The 14,939-nt window shown below is 34.5% G+C and overlaps 2 protein-coding genes across 3 annotated transcripts; one reads left to right on the forward strand and one right to left on the reverse strand.

Annotated features, from left to right (window-relative positions):
• Nucleotides 1-995: 995 nt before the first annotated feature.
• Nucleotides 996-8,299, forward strand: LOC114279498 (phosphoacetylglucosamine mutase). Of its 2 annotated transcripts, none has more exons than XM_028221754.2 (9): nt 996-1,438; nt 1,541-1,803; nt 3,287-3,406; nt 3,984-4,126; nt 4,216-4,461; nt 4,885-5,303; nt 5,478-5,653; nt 6,471-6,567; nt 7,802-8,299. In XM_028221754.2, exons 1-9 carry the CDS (start codon nt 1,378-1,380, stop codon nt 7,954-7,956), a joined length of 1,680 nt encoding a protein of 559 aa, XP_028077555.2. In that variant the 5' UTR covers nt 996-1,377; the 3' UTR covers nt 7,957-8,299. The 2 variants fall into 2 exon arrangements, 1 of the variants encoding a protein (XP_028077555.2); XR_003635325.2 differs by having other exon boundaries at nt 1,150-1,438; nt 5,478-5,746.
• Nucleotides 8,300-9,312: 1,013 nt separating this feature from the next.
• LOC114279500 (aspartyl protease family protein At5g10770) lies at nt 9,313-11,372 on the reverse strand. Its single transcript, XM_028221756.2, has 2 exons — nt 11,047-11,372; nt 9,313-10,651 (listed from the first exon to the last, which is right to left on the reverse strand). The coding sequence occupies exons 1-2, from the start codon at nt 11,237-11,239 to the stop codon at nt 9,381-9,383; spliced, it is 1,464 nt and encodes a 487-aa protein (XP_028077557.2). The 5' UTR covers nt 11,240-11,372; the 3' UTR covers nt 9,313-9,380.
• Nucleotides 11,373-14,939: the final 3,567 nt, after the last annotated feature.

Raw genomic sequence — 14,939 nt, forward strand, 5'->3', positions numbered from 1 at the left:
ATTGTTCGAAGACATTATTCTCAACATTTTCTTCATGCTTGAAGATGATCCTTGAAATTAGGCTAGACTCGCTTGCGTTTGCACCAAATTCTCTTTTCTCATTCACGCTATGTTTGAATTGAGTGATTTGGAGAGAAAAGAAAAGAAATGAAGAGATATGTATTTTTTTTATTTGTTTGGATAACCTACGTGGAGAGAAATGAGAAGAAATTGAGAGGAATGGAGAGAAACTCATTTTCAATCTTCCTAAAAGTGGAGAGATTGAGAGAGAAAAGAAATTACTATTTTCATAATATCAATTTTGTCCCTATAAAAATAAAAGAAATAAAATGATTGAAAATATAAAAAAGTTATTTTGGTAATATAATATAAAATAATTTCTTTTCTTTTCTCTTAATGAAATCTAATCAAACAAGAATGAGAGAAATCACAATCATTTCTTTTCTTTTATTTCTTCCTTATCAAAACAAAAATGAGAGAAATCACAATCATTTCATTTCTTTTCTTTTCTTTTCTCTTATAACTTAAGTAATCATTTCTTTTCTTTTCTCTCCTAAGTTCCTAAACATAGTGGTAGTTCAGTAAATCAGGCTTGAACCACCACCATTTGTTCAACGATCTTCAACCAAACTACCAACATTTATTCGGTAATTTGCACCCGAATCTCCACCATTTGTCTGGTATTAGTTCTCCAAACCAGGTGGGATGATTTTCAGTGAAGAAAAATCAAACACGAGCATGGTGCATGAGGGCTCTAGGATTGTTTTTGTGGGTGATGGTGTTGATGAATGACTAAGAGGAAGAGCAAAGGCGATAGGGGTTGGTGTAAGATGACAGATGAAGGAGAAGTGGTGGTGGTGGGTCTGGTATGGAGGTAAATGAGCGACCACGGGAAAGCTGCCAAGCGAGGATGTAATAGCGGGGAGAAGTCGTCGGGCAAAGTAAGTTATGATTTGGGGACCGGTAAAGTGACAGAAAAGAGACAGTATGTTGACATGAAAGTATATTTGGGATTAAAATAGGATAAAAAAAAAAAAGGAACGAAACAATTTTAATAACAAGGTTAAAAGAAGTGGAGATTTTTTTTAAAAAGTTACGAATATTTAGCAACCTGTATAACTATCGTCACAGCCTTTCTTTTATTTTTGATATATATTTTAGGAAGGCACTAAAAAAATTAATTAAAACAATCAATTCTCAAATTGGGATTAGTTAATAGTTGCCGAATGATTGATTACCGAATACCAAATTTGTGCTGTTGGAGTCTTAACGATTTTTAATTTTTTTTCCCTGAATTGTGTCCCGACAGTTGAAATCTCCCAGCTTTTCTCACCACTCCACCACTGCTCTCTCTCTCTCTCGATCTGAAAGAGAAAAATGAATGAGAAACAGCGATCAATCATCCTCTCATCCTCCTCTCGTTTTCCACCACCACCAGGTCCCTTCTCAACCATTGTTTTTTTTTTTTTTTCCTTTTCTTTTGGAAATTACATACTGTAAGATTTGATTGATTTTGGTTTTGGTTTTGATTTTGCGAAAGGAGTGAAGCTATCGTACGGAACGGCAGGGTTCAGAGCAGACTCTTTGCTGCTCGAATCAACTGTGTTTAGGGTTGGGATTTTGGCCGCGTTGAGGTCTGTCAACACTCATTCTGTGATTGGTTTGATGATCACTGCTTCCCACAACAAAGTCTCCGACAATGGCATCAAAATCTCTGACCCATCCGGCGGTATGTTGTCTCAGGATTGGGAGCCTTTCGCTGATGCCCTCGCTAATGCCCCTGATTCTCAGCACCTTGCCCAGGTCTCTCTCTCTCTCTCTCTCTCCATATATAGGGAAAATTGCAAATGAGTGGTAACTTCACAAAATATTTACAAATTCATGAAAAAGTTTATATCTTTAATTATCAAAGTTAGTAAAATTTATTATTGGTTTGAAATTGTTTTTGAAAACATGAACTTACTTGCAATTTTCCCAAAAAAGTATATATGAAAGTATTTATGGGTGTATGTATGTCTATACGAAGTTATATATATGTGCTTGTTTGAAGTTTTGGCAATGAAATGAAGAGGAAGATATTGAGGGAACTAGTGGTAGGTGCAAATGATACACATAGAAAAATATAGGGAAAATTGCAAATAAGTGGTGATTCTTGCGTAATCACGAGTAACTAACCTGCAGGGTTAATTCCGTGTCTGCACAAGTGGTAACTTCACAAAATATTTACAAGTTCATGAAAAAGTTTATGTCTTTGACCATTAAAGTTAGTAAAGTTTATTATTGATTTGAAATTGTTTTTGAAAACATGTATTGATTTGCAAATTTCCCAAAAAAACATATATGAAAGTATTTATGGGTGTATGTATCTATGTCTATACGAAATTATATATATGTGCTTGTTTGAAGTTTTGGCAATGAAATGAAGAGGAAGATATTGAGGGAACTAGTTGTGGGTGCAAATATTATATTAAAATTTTAGATTGTTTGATAATTGAGAGAAACTGATTTGCCGATTTGGACAGTTTGGAATGGTTATTGGGTGTGGGTTGGAAGGGCATTATTGGAAAAGTTAAAAACGTGACAGTATTCACATCAAGTTGTACGCTTTATATAATAGAATAGATATTTGTAGTAAGAATGACAATAGGTTTTATGTTACTGTTTGTAACAGAAAAAAAATTGAAGAAAAGGGATGAGAAGATCACATGGAGGAGAATCAAAGCTCCATAATTCATAAGAAGTTTAATTCAGGAAACATCCAGTTTTCAATGTTTGACTACGTCTTTAAATACAAGAAATTAGATTACTGACATGAAAACCCACTAATTACCATAACACATACAACCTAACTATCTAAGGAGGTTATTTGGTGGTCTCTTGAGCAACGCTCTACACCATTCACTTTAAAGCGGTTGTCCTCGTGTCTTCTCAAGCACAACGTAAACAGCTATGGGTGCTACTGTTTCAACCAATACAAATCAAGTTGAAGCACGGTATCATTTTGCTCTAGGAGCACTAAATAATTTTCCCTATGTAAGAGACTTAACCAACTAATTCCAAAACTTCTAGTCACTAGGAAACCGCTAATGACCAAAAAATTAAAATTTTAAATATTTTAAGACATTATGAATGTCATTTTATACTCGTAGTTCAGTTGTGTTGAGGTATCATGTGGATTTTTGCGAGAGTTGATAATTGTGTGCTTGTGTGCTTCTGCCCTTTTTACATTTGTTGATTGCATAAATTAGGAAGGAAAATTGAACCCATGTTTGGTTTCTGAAAACAGTTGATAGATGATTTTGTGAAGAAGGAAAACATTCCACTTGAAGAAGCAGAGTCAGCTGAGATATTATTGGGAAGAGACACAAGGCCGAGTGGGGAATCTCTTCTGGATGCTGCAAAGCAAGTATGGCTTCCCCTCAAATACAATGAACTTTCCCTTACTGATTACTAGTTTTTGTGCATACATGGATACATATTGCATATGCTGTCTTTATAGTTATTTCCTTGTAAGTTGTAACCTCCTAAACCACTTATTGTAGTTTGAAAAAATACTCATACTTTGCTGAAAATTATTTTACCTTGCGTCCTCTTAGTTCTCCTCCTGTGTTTTTCGTATTTTGGCCTACTTTGCACCTATGAATGACGTGTCTGAGTGCGTACTCATGTGAAGTGAATACTTTTGTTATTTTGGATTAAGCAGAGACTTTGGTTGATGGTCATGAGCCAATCTGCAATGTTTAGTTGATCTAAAATTTATGTAATGAAAAATAAACATGTATATACTTAAATCCGTATTTAATTCACTTATACTAGGGGGAGAGGAGGGCATAGGTCTTTGTTCACTCAATTTTCCTTCATTTGTTCTCTGTAGACGCATTGCATGTAAAGGGGTTATACCAACCTTGCCTTCAAGTGAATTGCTTTGTGCAATCATAGAGGTGGAGACATATTCTCACTTATCTTTTGGTTTTCAATTCAAGGGAATCATTTCAATAGTTGGGGCTGTTGCAGTTGACATGGGAGTTCTAACAACCCCACAACTGCATTGGATGGTTCGTGCCAGAAATAAGGCCATGAAAGCAACTGAACTGGACTATTTCAACCAGCTTTCAAGCTCTTTCAGGTTCATTTATGCATCATGTATATACAGTGGTGCAGTTTGTTTGAATGAGTTTTACATATTTTTGTTTATTGGGTGCATATGATTTTCAGGTGCTTGATAGATCTGATTCCCCAGGGAAGTGCAGTCAATAAGATGAATGACAATGTGGTTGTTGATGGGGCAAATGGTGTGGGTGGAGAAAAACTTGAAGTTCTCAAGAAGATTTTGAATGGTTTAGATATGGAAATTCGTAATTCCGGTAAAGAAGGTGTACTCAATGAAGGAGTTGGTGCTGATTATGTGCAGAAGGAAAAGGTTGCTCCACGTGGATTTGGTCCTGCTGATGCTGGTATAAGGTGAGACATCATCCTGTGGCTCATCTTAGTCATAAGTGACTTGGCTTGGCTTGATAGATTTTGTATGTTAAGATGAATTTTGGTTGTGAACTCTCTGCAATCTCAGTGATGTTTTTGTCTTGTACAATGGCATCATATACAATTGTTTGGAAACACTGGTGGGTGATACGTCACAATTTGATGCATATCTCGTTTTTCTAGTTGCATGTTGATCCAGACTTACTTGCTCTGATATAGATTAAAATGTGTGGGTCTGTTCAACAATTGTGTTATCGAGATCAGTATCATTTGGTTGTTCATTTCTGTGTTACATATAGCAATAGTTGGCTGAGTCAAGTCCCAAGTTATATTTGCAAAATCTTCGAACTATGCATTGTCTATCAGAAGTGGGAATTAATTGTTTGGATGGTTCTAGTGTTTCAGGTGTGCGAGTTTGGATGGAGATGCTGATCGACTTGTGTATTTCTCTGTGCTATCAAATGCTAACAATAAGATTGATCTTGTTGATGGGGACAAGATATTGTCTTTGTTTGCCTTATTTATTAAGGAACAACTAAGTACCCTCAACATGAATGAAGGTGACAAAGAAAACAAATGTTACCGGCCAACTCTCGGTGTTGTACAGACAGCTTATGCAAATGGGGCATCCACAGATTACCTGAAACAATCAGGCTTAGAAGTCATGTTTACTCCGACAGGAGTGAAATACTTGCACGAGAAAGCTGCTGAGTATGATATTGGGATCTATTTTGAGGCAAATGGGCATGGAACCATATTGTTCTCAGAAGGATTCTTACACTGGTTGGATGGTAGAAACAGTGAGCTTGCTTTAACTTCGAAAGGTAATTTCTGATACAGTTCTCATATTTTTGTTTGTTTCGTTTTCTTTTTTCCCCGTTGTTTCTGGTATTCTTCGTATTTTTGGTGGTTACTGATATTTTTGTTTTTCGAATGAGTTTGTTCATGATATTTTTGTGAGTTATCTAAATTCTTGATTCATTGATTGTTTGTTTCAGGTTCAGAACAGCATAAGGCTGCTATGAGACTATTGGCAGTCAGCAAGTTGATCAACCAGGCAGTGGGAGATGCTTTGAGTGGGTTGCTTCTGGTGGAGGCTATTTTGAAGCATATGGGATGGTCAATCCATAGATGGAACGAACTTTATCATGATTTACCCAGCAAACAACTAAAGGTTTTTCTTTATCCCTTGTAAAAAGTTCCACAGATGCTCTCTGACTTACTTTTCAGCAAAGTCTTAAAAGGCTTTATTGAGGCTCTCCTCAAGGTGAGGCTAAGGCAAACTGCATTGAGGTTTTGATTTTTAGGTGATACTCTCCAAAAGCTTGCACGTCACAGTTTGGGATGTGTGCCTTGTGTATGAAGAGTTTGTGTTGGATTGTCGTTGAAGTTACTCTAATACATGGTTTAAACATAGAACAGAAGAAACTCTTTTGTAACTATATTCCACTGAAAAACTAAGTAAATGACCAACCAAGAAAAAAATACAAAGCTAAGTCTCAAGTGAGAAGGTCGATACCTAAAGCTAAGAATGTCGATTTTTACCTTTGATGAGGGCAAACTTTCTTCTGTGCAGTGAACTGTTTGATGCCTTGAGGAGAAAAGTATTTATGCCTTTATATTCATGAAAGGGTGCAAAGTGTAATTAACCCAATTATTCATGAATAAACCTGGTATATATTCTTTTGGTTTCCATATAGAGTCTCTATTATGACACTTCGAGCTCAAACACTATTTTTGCCTATCGCATGGCCATGGTTTTTTTTCTCTCTCACAATTTAGTTATTCATAAGGGCCAATTGAAGCCTTTATTTGTCCTTATTTTGTCATTAATACATTTTGTAGTATGCTAATAAGGGTATTTTGCTTGTCGTGAGTCAAAAAAGTATTCTATATTGGCACTCTTTTTTTTCAGATAGTTAAGGTCTTCATATTATATACTTTGAAATTACCGCTTCAACTGCTTTTCACATTGTTTATTTGGTTTTTAGGTAAAAGTCGTTGACAGAAGTGTGATCGTTACAGAAAAAGCAGAAACTGTGGTTGTAAGGCCTCTTGGCATTCAAGAAGCCATAAACATTGAAACTGGTAAACACATATCACTGTAACTTATGATTTCATACTCTTGGATGCCAATCTTTGCCCATATCTATTTAATAGATCCATTCAATCAACTTGATTGTCTATTGAAATATGTTAGTTGTTTGGCTAGCTCTAGTATATACCAGTCATATCAACCTTCAAATGGAAGCCTCTCTATGATGAACAAATATAAAAAAATGGAATAACGGCTCGCAGACTCTTCTAATTGTTGGTGTATTGTTGTTTGGGTTGGTTGTTCTTTGTGGGTAATTTGTGTCTCACATGGCCAAAGATGCCGTTACGGAGGGGTTGACCCCATAAAAAGGCAAAAAGAAGTCTTGTCTCAGCAGTTCACTAGCCTAGAAATTTCTTGTTGGCTCTTGTGATCCTTGCCCTTGCCTAGGTTTTACCCCTGCTCGGCACCTTGCCTTTACTTTGCCCACTCGGTGGAAGCAGACTTATTCACCTCACCCGCTTAGCAGCTCATGTACTTCACTTGCCTCTCCAAGACTTTGCTCGACTCTAGAATTGCACCACGATGCTGCATAGCTTGTCTAGGTTTGAAGCAGGACCTAATGACCCCCTAGGGTTCATACCTTGATCATGTGAGTGACCCACGACTCCTAACCGGAACACCAGAGAGTTGTAGATTGGCAATTAGTATTGAGGGCTCGTGAATCTTGTGCGGCCCAAACCCACAGGATGGTTCCACTTTGACTTGTCTTAGACAAGTAAGAGAGGACTATAACACCTACCTGTTTTACATCTTGAAGAGTATATCATACCTACTCACTAGTCTACAACCTTGGCATGACCGTCAAGAATGAGTTGGCTTCCATGACCCTATTTTCCAATAAAATGGTCTCCATCTCCATACACAGGAACACCCTTAAGGAGGGTCCACCCTCCCGCACCTATTCATCATAGCCTTCTTCCTCACTACTGTGCTCTCTCTACTCTAAGCCTGCTTCAATTCTCTCCGTCTTCATCTTCAGTGGTCTAACATCATCTTAGTGCCTACCATAATTCGTAGAGGGCCCAGAGTCTCCATTGACCATCAACATTCTTGAGAAGAAGAAAGTTATACGGAAGTGAATTTCTGATGTTGCTGCTATTACGTGGTGTGTAGTTTATGTGTGGCATATTTTATATTTTTTTATCAAGTGAATGTGACCTAAAATGCTAAAATACCTCGCAATCTCAAATGTTTCTGATTTTTATTTTTTATTTTTTTATGCAGCAAAATACCCTCGAGGGAGATGTTTTGTCCGGCCATCAGGAACAGAGGATGTTGTAAGAGTATATGCAGAGGCAACCACAGAGGAGGCAGCAGATAACCTAGCCAGTTCCATTGCTCGACTTGTGGATCAGTTTCTTGGGTTCGGCAGCTCCTGATAATCTCCTTCCTGACTTTCTCTCCTTGTTTGAAGATCTTTATACACATTTTTACAATGAAGGTGATTTTGCGAACCTATTTATTGAAAAAGGGGGTGAATTTATGGACTTGTATGTGTACCCTTCAATGATTTATTTATAGCTGAACTTCTTTTAGCTGTTTTCTGAATAGAGTTTCTCAGAATTTTGAACAAGCTTTTTAACTTCGAATTTTTTTGGATGGAAACAAGCTTTTTAAGCTTAATTCCATAGTTTCTAATTTCAGGATATTGTGTTTGATAAAAATCTTGTTTATAACATGAACATGAATTTTAATGAAATCATTGCCTTTGATATTCTTGTATTTATGATGTTTTTGACTAATTTAAGCTATAATGAAGATCTTGTTTATAATACCCTTCAGCGGTGTTTTTAATTTTTTAGTGATAAAACTTTTAGGCAATCATTTTGTATGGTGATTTTTTTTAAGGCAAAAATGAAAAATAATAATAAAGTTTTTCTCGTAATAATAATAAAGTTTTTCTCTCTCTCTCTCTCTCTCTCAAAAAGAACCCACCTCCTACCACGAGATACCAAAAAATTATTTGGTGAGCTTACAACAAATCAATGTGATGTTGTATTTTAATATTCATTAGTTAAAATAATGGGACCTAGTATTTTTTATTAGCCTTTTGAAAGACAATGTGCCAAATAATAAATAGTATAGAGTAATATTTCAAAATCGCATAATAATCACTCTTAGATATTTGTCTCAAATTCATACATCCACAACAAAAACACATTTTTTCAAGGAAAAAAAAATTAAAATGATAAAAAGAAGATAAAAAAAGAGGGATAAATAGGGGGGAAATTAACCTAAGTGGTAATTTAAAAAACTATTACATATATTTGAAAAAAATTATAATTATAATTATAAATATTAGTAATAAAATTTGTAATTAATTTTATGAGGGGGCTTTGCTGGTGAGATGTGGGCTTGTGGGCTAAAATACGATTAGCTTTTTTTTTTAGGTTTTCATATTCTAGTGATGTTAGAAACAAAAATACAAATTTATATTAAAAAAAATATATTATAAATTTAATTATTAATACTTATAAAAAATTTCATTCATTTCGAATTACTTTTTCAATAATGCTCGAGACCATTAAAAGTGGTGCTCTAAAAGCACCACTAGTGATGTGGCAATAGACGAAGCCCACTGCTTGTATCTTTTTTTTTTTTTATTTAAATACTTGCCAACTTATTAGTGGTGCTTTAGAACATTACTTTTAGTGGATGTATCGTTACCCTTACTTTTTCAACAATTAATTGAGGTGATATTTTCCTCTTTTTTAGGGCAAATTACAACAAAAAAAAAAAAAAAAACCAGGTGTTATGTTGAATATATATATAAATGCTTATCTCCATTGTTAATTAGCTAAGCTTAAGAACACCCTCCAATGCCAAACCCTAACTTCCCTCCTGTAACATCATACGCCACCTCCAATGTCTTCTGCTGATGATTCCCGAAAACACCCACATCCGAAGCATTACTATTCCCTGCAAATGCCAAGCACACCTGCGATACACTATGCCCGAAAAGTATCCCCGTCGGGTAGATCGGAACCTTCACATTGCCTTGGAAATAAAAGCGTATCTTCGGAATTAACACCGTTTTGTTGTTGCTCAGATCATAGCATGTGTCAAGCATCGACAAACCTTTAGTCATCGGATAATTCGTCATCTTTTGTCGAAAAGCCACCCTCAAAGCACTGTAAATCGCCGGCGGTAGGCGGGTGATGACGGTGCCGGAGTCTATGATCGATGTCGTGGTCTTGAACACTGATTTTGCGATGGATAGTTTCCGTCCACCGACTTTGATCCCCGTTATATGGACGAAGTAGAACGATGGATTCTTTGAGTTTCTGGAAAATGGGGTGAAATTTAACTTTAAGGCACTAGAGGTTCCTCCTTTTCCGAATGTTAGGTGTCCGGTTGAGCTCGACGTTGATGGAAGGCAGTAGGAGAAGTATTTTTGGTACATTGAAGAAGTCTGCGAGACGACGGACAATTGATTCCGCGCGAGTCCTAATAATCCGGCGGCGCCACCGAATAGGCCGCGGTTGCTCTGGCCGCAGCCGAATCGGAAATTAGGCAACACATCGGTGGGAGTCAATGTTAAAGTGTCTTTGCTGAAGAACCCGATGGAGTAGGACTGGTCGACGTACCCTATGCCATAGATGCAGGTGGAGGAGTTGGAGCAACGCTTGATTACACCGCCGGCATGGCAGGTGAGTTGAGTACACTCGGCCGAGTTACAACTGATGTTTTTGTAGGTTGTTGACTCATTGGGGTTGAAAATTGGTTCTTGTTGTCGATAGCAGGAGACGAGACATGGCTGGCACTGAGTCCAAGTGAGGTCACTGCCGGTGTCGAAGAGGAGGGTGAGGTCCTTTTTGGGGGTTCCGAGTCCGACGGTGACGATGAAGTTACCGGTGCCGATTGAGGCGCCGGAGTTTACTGGGAGAGTGGCCTTGGAGTTCAGTATATTGTTTTGGGCTGAGTTGGAGCTAAGTCGAAAATGAATTATGTTGACTCGGGATTGGTCTTCGGAGAGGATCTGAGTCACATTTGGAGCATTGGCTTCGTCTAGACTCAGGTGAGAGCATGGCCCGTGCTTGTGAACTACTTTTAGTGTTGCCTTTTTGCCGTAACCTGTTAAAATGTATAAGTATATAGAAGACAAAGAAATCATATAACTATTTACATGAATTAATAAGATTGTTTAGATATAGGTATCACCAACAACTTGTAATTTCATAAGCAAAGGAAAATTTATGGCTTTTATTGGTTAAGATAGTGAGATCCAATAATTTTAATTTAATTTTTACAAATAATATAATAAATGTTATATATTAAATTGTGTAAAATATTAGTGTAAGACCGTTAAATAATCCTTCTAAAGACTTTCTCAACATTGAGGTGTGGCATAGCTACTCTCAAGCCCCTTCCTTCCACCTCAATGGAGAGGGAATCTTTTTATTTTAAGCACATTATTTTTAATAGAATATGATATGATAATATATATAAGGAGAGTTGATGTAAATGACCTTTGATAGAAGGGTTGCAAACAGAAACTGGTAAAAGAGAATTGACTTGAAATGTATGGAAGTGACCTTGCATAGTCTTTCTCTCTCCACCACCCAAAGCATAGCCATTCTTTGAGGAGCAGAGAAGAAGGAAAAAAGATACACAGAAGAGGAAGCTAATGGTTATGGAGGAAGCTATTGTAGTGGCCAGCATTGACAAAAAGCCTGTCTCTCTCAATTATGTTATTTTTCAAAGCACTTCTTGTGTTATGAGTGTGTAAAAAACTACTGAATTTATAATGCATGCTCAACCTTCCACTTCTTAAGACAAGATTTTTGATGTTATTAAGGCCTCGTTTGGGAACAGGCTAATTTAGTAACTTTTTGACTATTTGGCTAAAAAGGTAGGTAAAAAAAACTTGTATGTTTGGGATGACTTTTTGGCTAATTACGAAAAGATGTGCAAAAAGTAGAGAGAAAAGAGAATCTTTGACTTTTTGGTATGGATTGTTGGCTTTTTGGCTAATTTAGTAACTTTTTGGCTAATTGGCTAAAATAGCCTCTTGCCAAACGAGGCCTAAGCCTTCATTTGGGAAAATTTAATGTACCCTGACTTGTTGGCTAAATTAACCTGGTTAAATTATAGGTAAACTACCAATAGGTTCTAATAGTTGACCTTAATTCTCATTAAGTCCTATTAAAAATAAGTTTTAGTAAAATTATCGTTAAAAATAATTTTTTTGTGACAATTTTTTATATACGTCGCTAAAAATTAACCATTAATGACTTTTTTTGTCACGATTTTTATAAATTGTCGCTAAACTTATAATTGGTGATCTTTTTTTATGACAAAATTTTTCCATAGGACCTATTAGACAATAAGTTCACTTTTAGGACCTGCATGTAAGTATCTCCTAAATTATCTCATTTTTGAAAGAATTTTTGACTGAGAAAAAGTGAAATGATTATAGATTAGATATGATATTTATCTTATTGACTAAATTAGCTTATTTTGTCTTTTTGTACTTATTTAGACATTTTAATTCTTTTTGTACTAGTCATCCTTCACATTTCCTTCTCTTATTATTATTTTCATACAATTTCTAGTAATTTAACATTAAATTTTAACCAAAGTGAAAATAAAAAATATTTAAAAAATTGAAATCCTATTTACCCATAAGAAAAAAAAAATACTTAGAAAAATGTCAATAATTTGAATGTGTTGCGGAGATTCAGTGTGGCATGAGTCACACTCAGGATAATCTGATCAATCTATTTTAAATTTATAACACATTTTAGATTTTTTTTTTCCTCTTAGATATCTAAGTATTGCTGAGAGAAAAATAATTTCTAGAACTAGAAGTAAAAATTTATCCCATATTATTTCCTCTTTTATTCTTTACCTCTATATTTTTCTCTTGTAAGCGAATACAGAAAAGTAGTTTTGTATTTGAAAAATGCTTGGGAGCACTAATTAGTGCTCCCACTAATTAGGTGGCAGTGGGTCCTGCCATTAATGATGTGATATTTTGGTCTTGAAGTTGTGTGTTTTTTTTTTTTTTTTTTTTACTTTTTTAATGCATTAGTGCTATTAGTGGTGATGTTTTTAATGGGATGAATCATTGTTGATAAGAAGAGATAAAATTATTTTAATTACTTTAGTTTGGTCATATTAGCCACTTAAAAAGGTCATCTAATTATTTTTTTCCTCCCTAAATTCAAAATTTAAATACAACCGTAATATTTTTAGTCACATTGGCCTTGTTTGGTTTGTGTTGTGAGATATTATTTCAAAATTAATTTTTTGAAGAGAGTTTAGAAAATTTTTAAAAAAATTTGGATGTATATTTTAAAAATAGTTTTAAAATATTGGAGTTTGGTATGATTTGATATTTTTTTGTAATTGAATAAATAGATATGAGAGAAAAAGTGATTATGATTGACAAATGAGAGAGAAAAAATAATTGATTGATATATAATAAAAAATAATAATTTTAATTTAAAAAAAAAAAATTCAACCAAACATGTTTTAAATCTCAACTGCTCCAATATGGTCCCTTCGTATGGTCCCTTCGTATGAGTGGTGACTTCAGAGTGAGAAACATTATTTTCTTATTGGTAATCAATTGACACCATTAGTAACACTCTTGTGTGGTGGCTTTAGGATGACCACAAAAAAAGAAAAAGAAAAGGTCTACTCCTACATCAATGTCGGGAGAAAAAGTGAGAAAAATTGATTAAGGACGAGAAAGGAGAGTGCAAAATCAATAATTGATATGTAATAAAAAGAAAAATATTTTTTTTTCAAAAAAAAAAAAAAAAATTCAACTAAACATGTTTTGAATCTCAATTGCTCCAATATGCTCCCTTAGTATGAGTGGTATGAGTGGTGACTTCCACAGCAGAAATTTTCTTATTGGTAATCAATTGATACTATTACGCTGCGTTTTATTAGGAAATTTGGAAAGAAATTTAAAAATAGGAAGAAAAAAATATTTAAAATATAAATAAAACATACCTATATTTCACATATCTTTTTTCTTTTCTTTTTTAAATTCCTTTTCAAATCTCTTAATCAAATACAGCATTAATAACACTTGTGTGATTGCTTTAGGATGAGTAGAAAAAAAATTGTTTACTCCTAAATCCATGTTGGTGTCATGCATATTGCATCTGTGTAATATCAGTGGATTGTCAATTTCATTACTAATATAAAATATAAAAAAAAAATGTCTACTTAGCAAAATATTAAACAAGCAATGCAAAGACTTTATTTAAAAAAATTCAAACAATATAAAATTTAGGAGCAAAAATAAATCTCAAAAGGGGCAAATTAAAAAGATTAGTAGGGCAATTAAGTTTCGTTTCGCAACCTTCAGTTTTAGCGAAAAAATTAAAAAATCACTATAAATTGTCACATCACTCTTTTTAATTTTTTGCACATCTTTTTGTAAAAAGTCAAAAAATTATTAAAATAAACTGTTCCCAAATGAGATCTTAGCCTATCCATGGGTAAATTTTATTTTTATTTTTATTTTTAATATTGAGTTTCTCTCTTCTTAATGCACTTTCAATCTATAATTATGCCTTGAAAGTCTCTTGTTTTAAAATTCTCACTAGATTGCGTGGTTAATAAGGCATTAGAAATAAAAGAACAAGGAAATCCCAAGCCTTCATACACATATATTATATGTGTAATAATTTGTCTATTTGTAATATATATGTGTGTGTGTGTGTGTGTGGAGACACAAAGAGAAGGTATATGTATTAACCATTGGTTGATGAGTAGCAAACGATGCTGGTAGAAGAGAGCTAACTTGAAGGGTATGGTGGTGGCTTTGTAGAGTATTTTCATCATGCAAAGCATAGCCCTTCTCTAAGAAGTGAAGAAATAGGGAAACAAGACAAGCAAAGAAGAGAGAACTGGAGGAAATTGAAGTGGCCATCAACCAACCTTTCTCTGTCAACTTCTCTCAATTATGTTTCTACAAGCTCTTGTGCTAGCTTTATAAGCAATTACATTTGTAATGGATTTTCAAATTTCCACAAGTACATCATCCACACTATGACAAAGTTATTAATACAATCATATATCATTTGACAAAGAGTTATGCGAGGCAACATTATTCTATTTTTAAAAATTTACACTATGTTAGTAATTACGAATATCAATATATATATATATATACTAGCGGCAGGCACACGCAATGCGTGTGCAAATTCGTTTAGAATTATAATATGAATTTGATATTATTTTTTCTAATAATCATATGAATAATTATATACAATGTAACATTTGGTATTAAATTTGAAGACATAAAATTAAGCAAACAAATAAACCAATTTTATTGAAAACATAATATTTTTATTTTTTATTTTTTTTTGTTGAAGACACACACACACACACAAAATTA

The sequence above is a fragment of the Camellia sinensis genome, chromosome 13 (assembly GCF_055761805.1).
Source record: "Camellia sinensis isolate YWXY chromosome 13, ASM5576180v1, whole genome shotgun sequence".
NCBI classification, from domain to species: domain Eukaryota; kingdom Viridiplantae; phylum Streptophyta; class Magnoliopsida; order Ericales; family Theaceae; genus Camellia; species Camellia sinensis.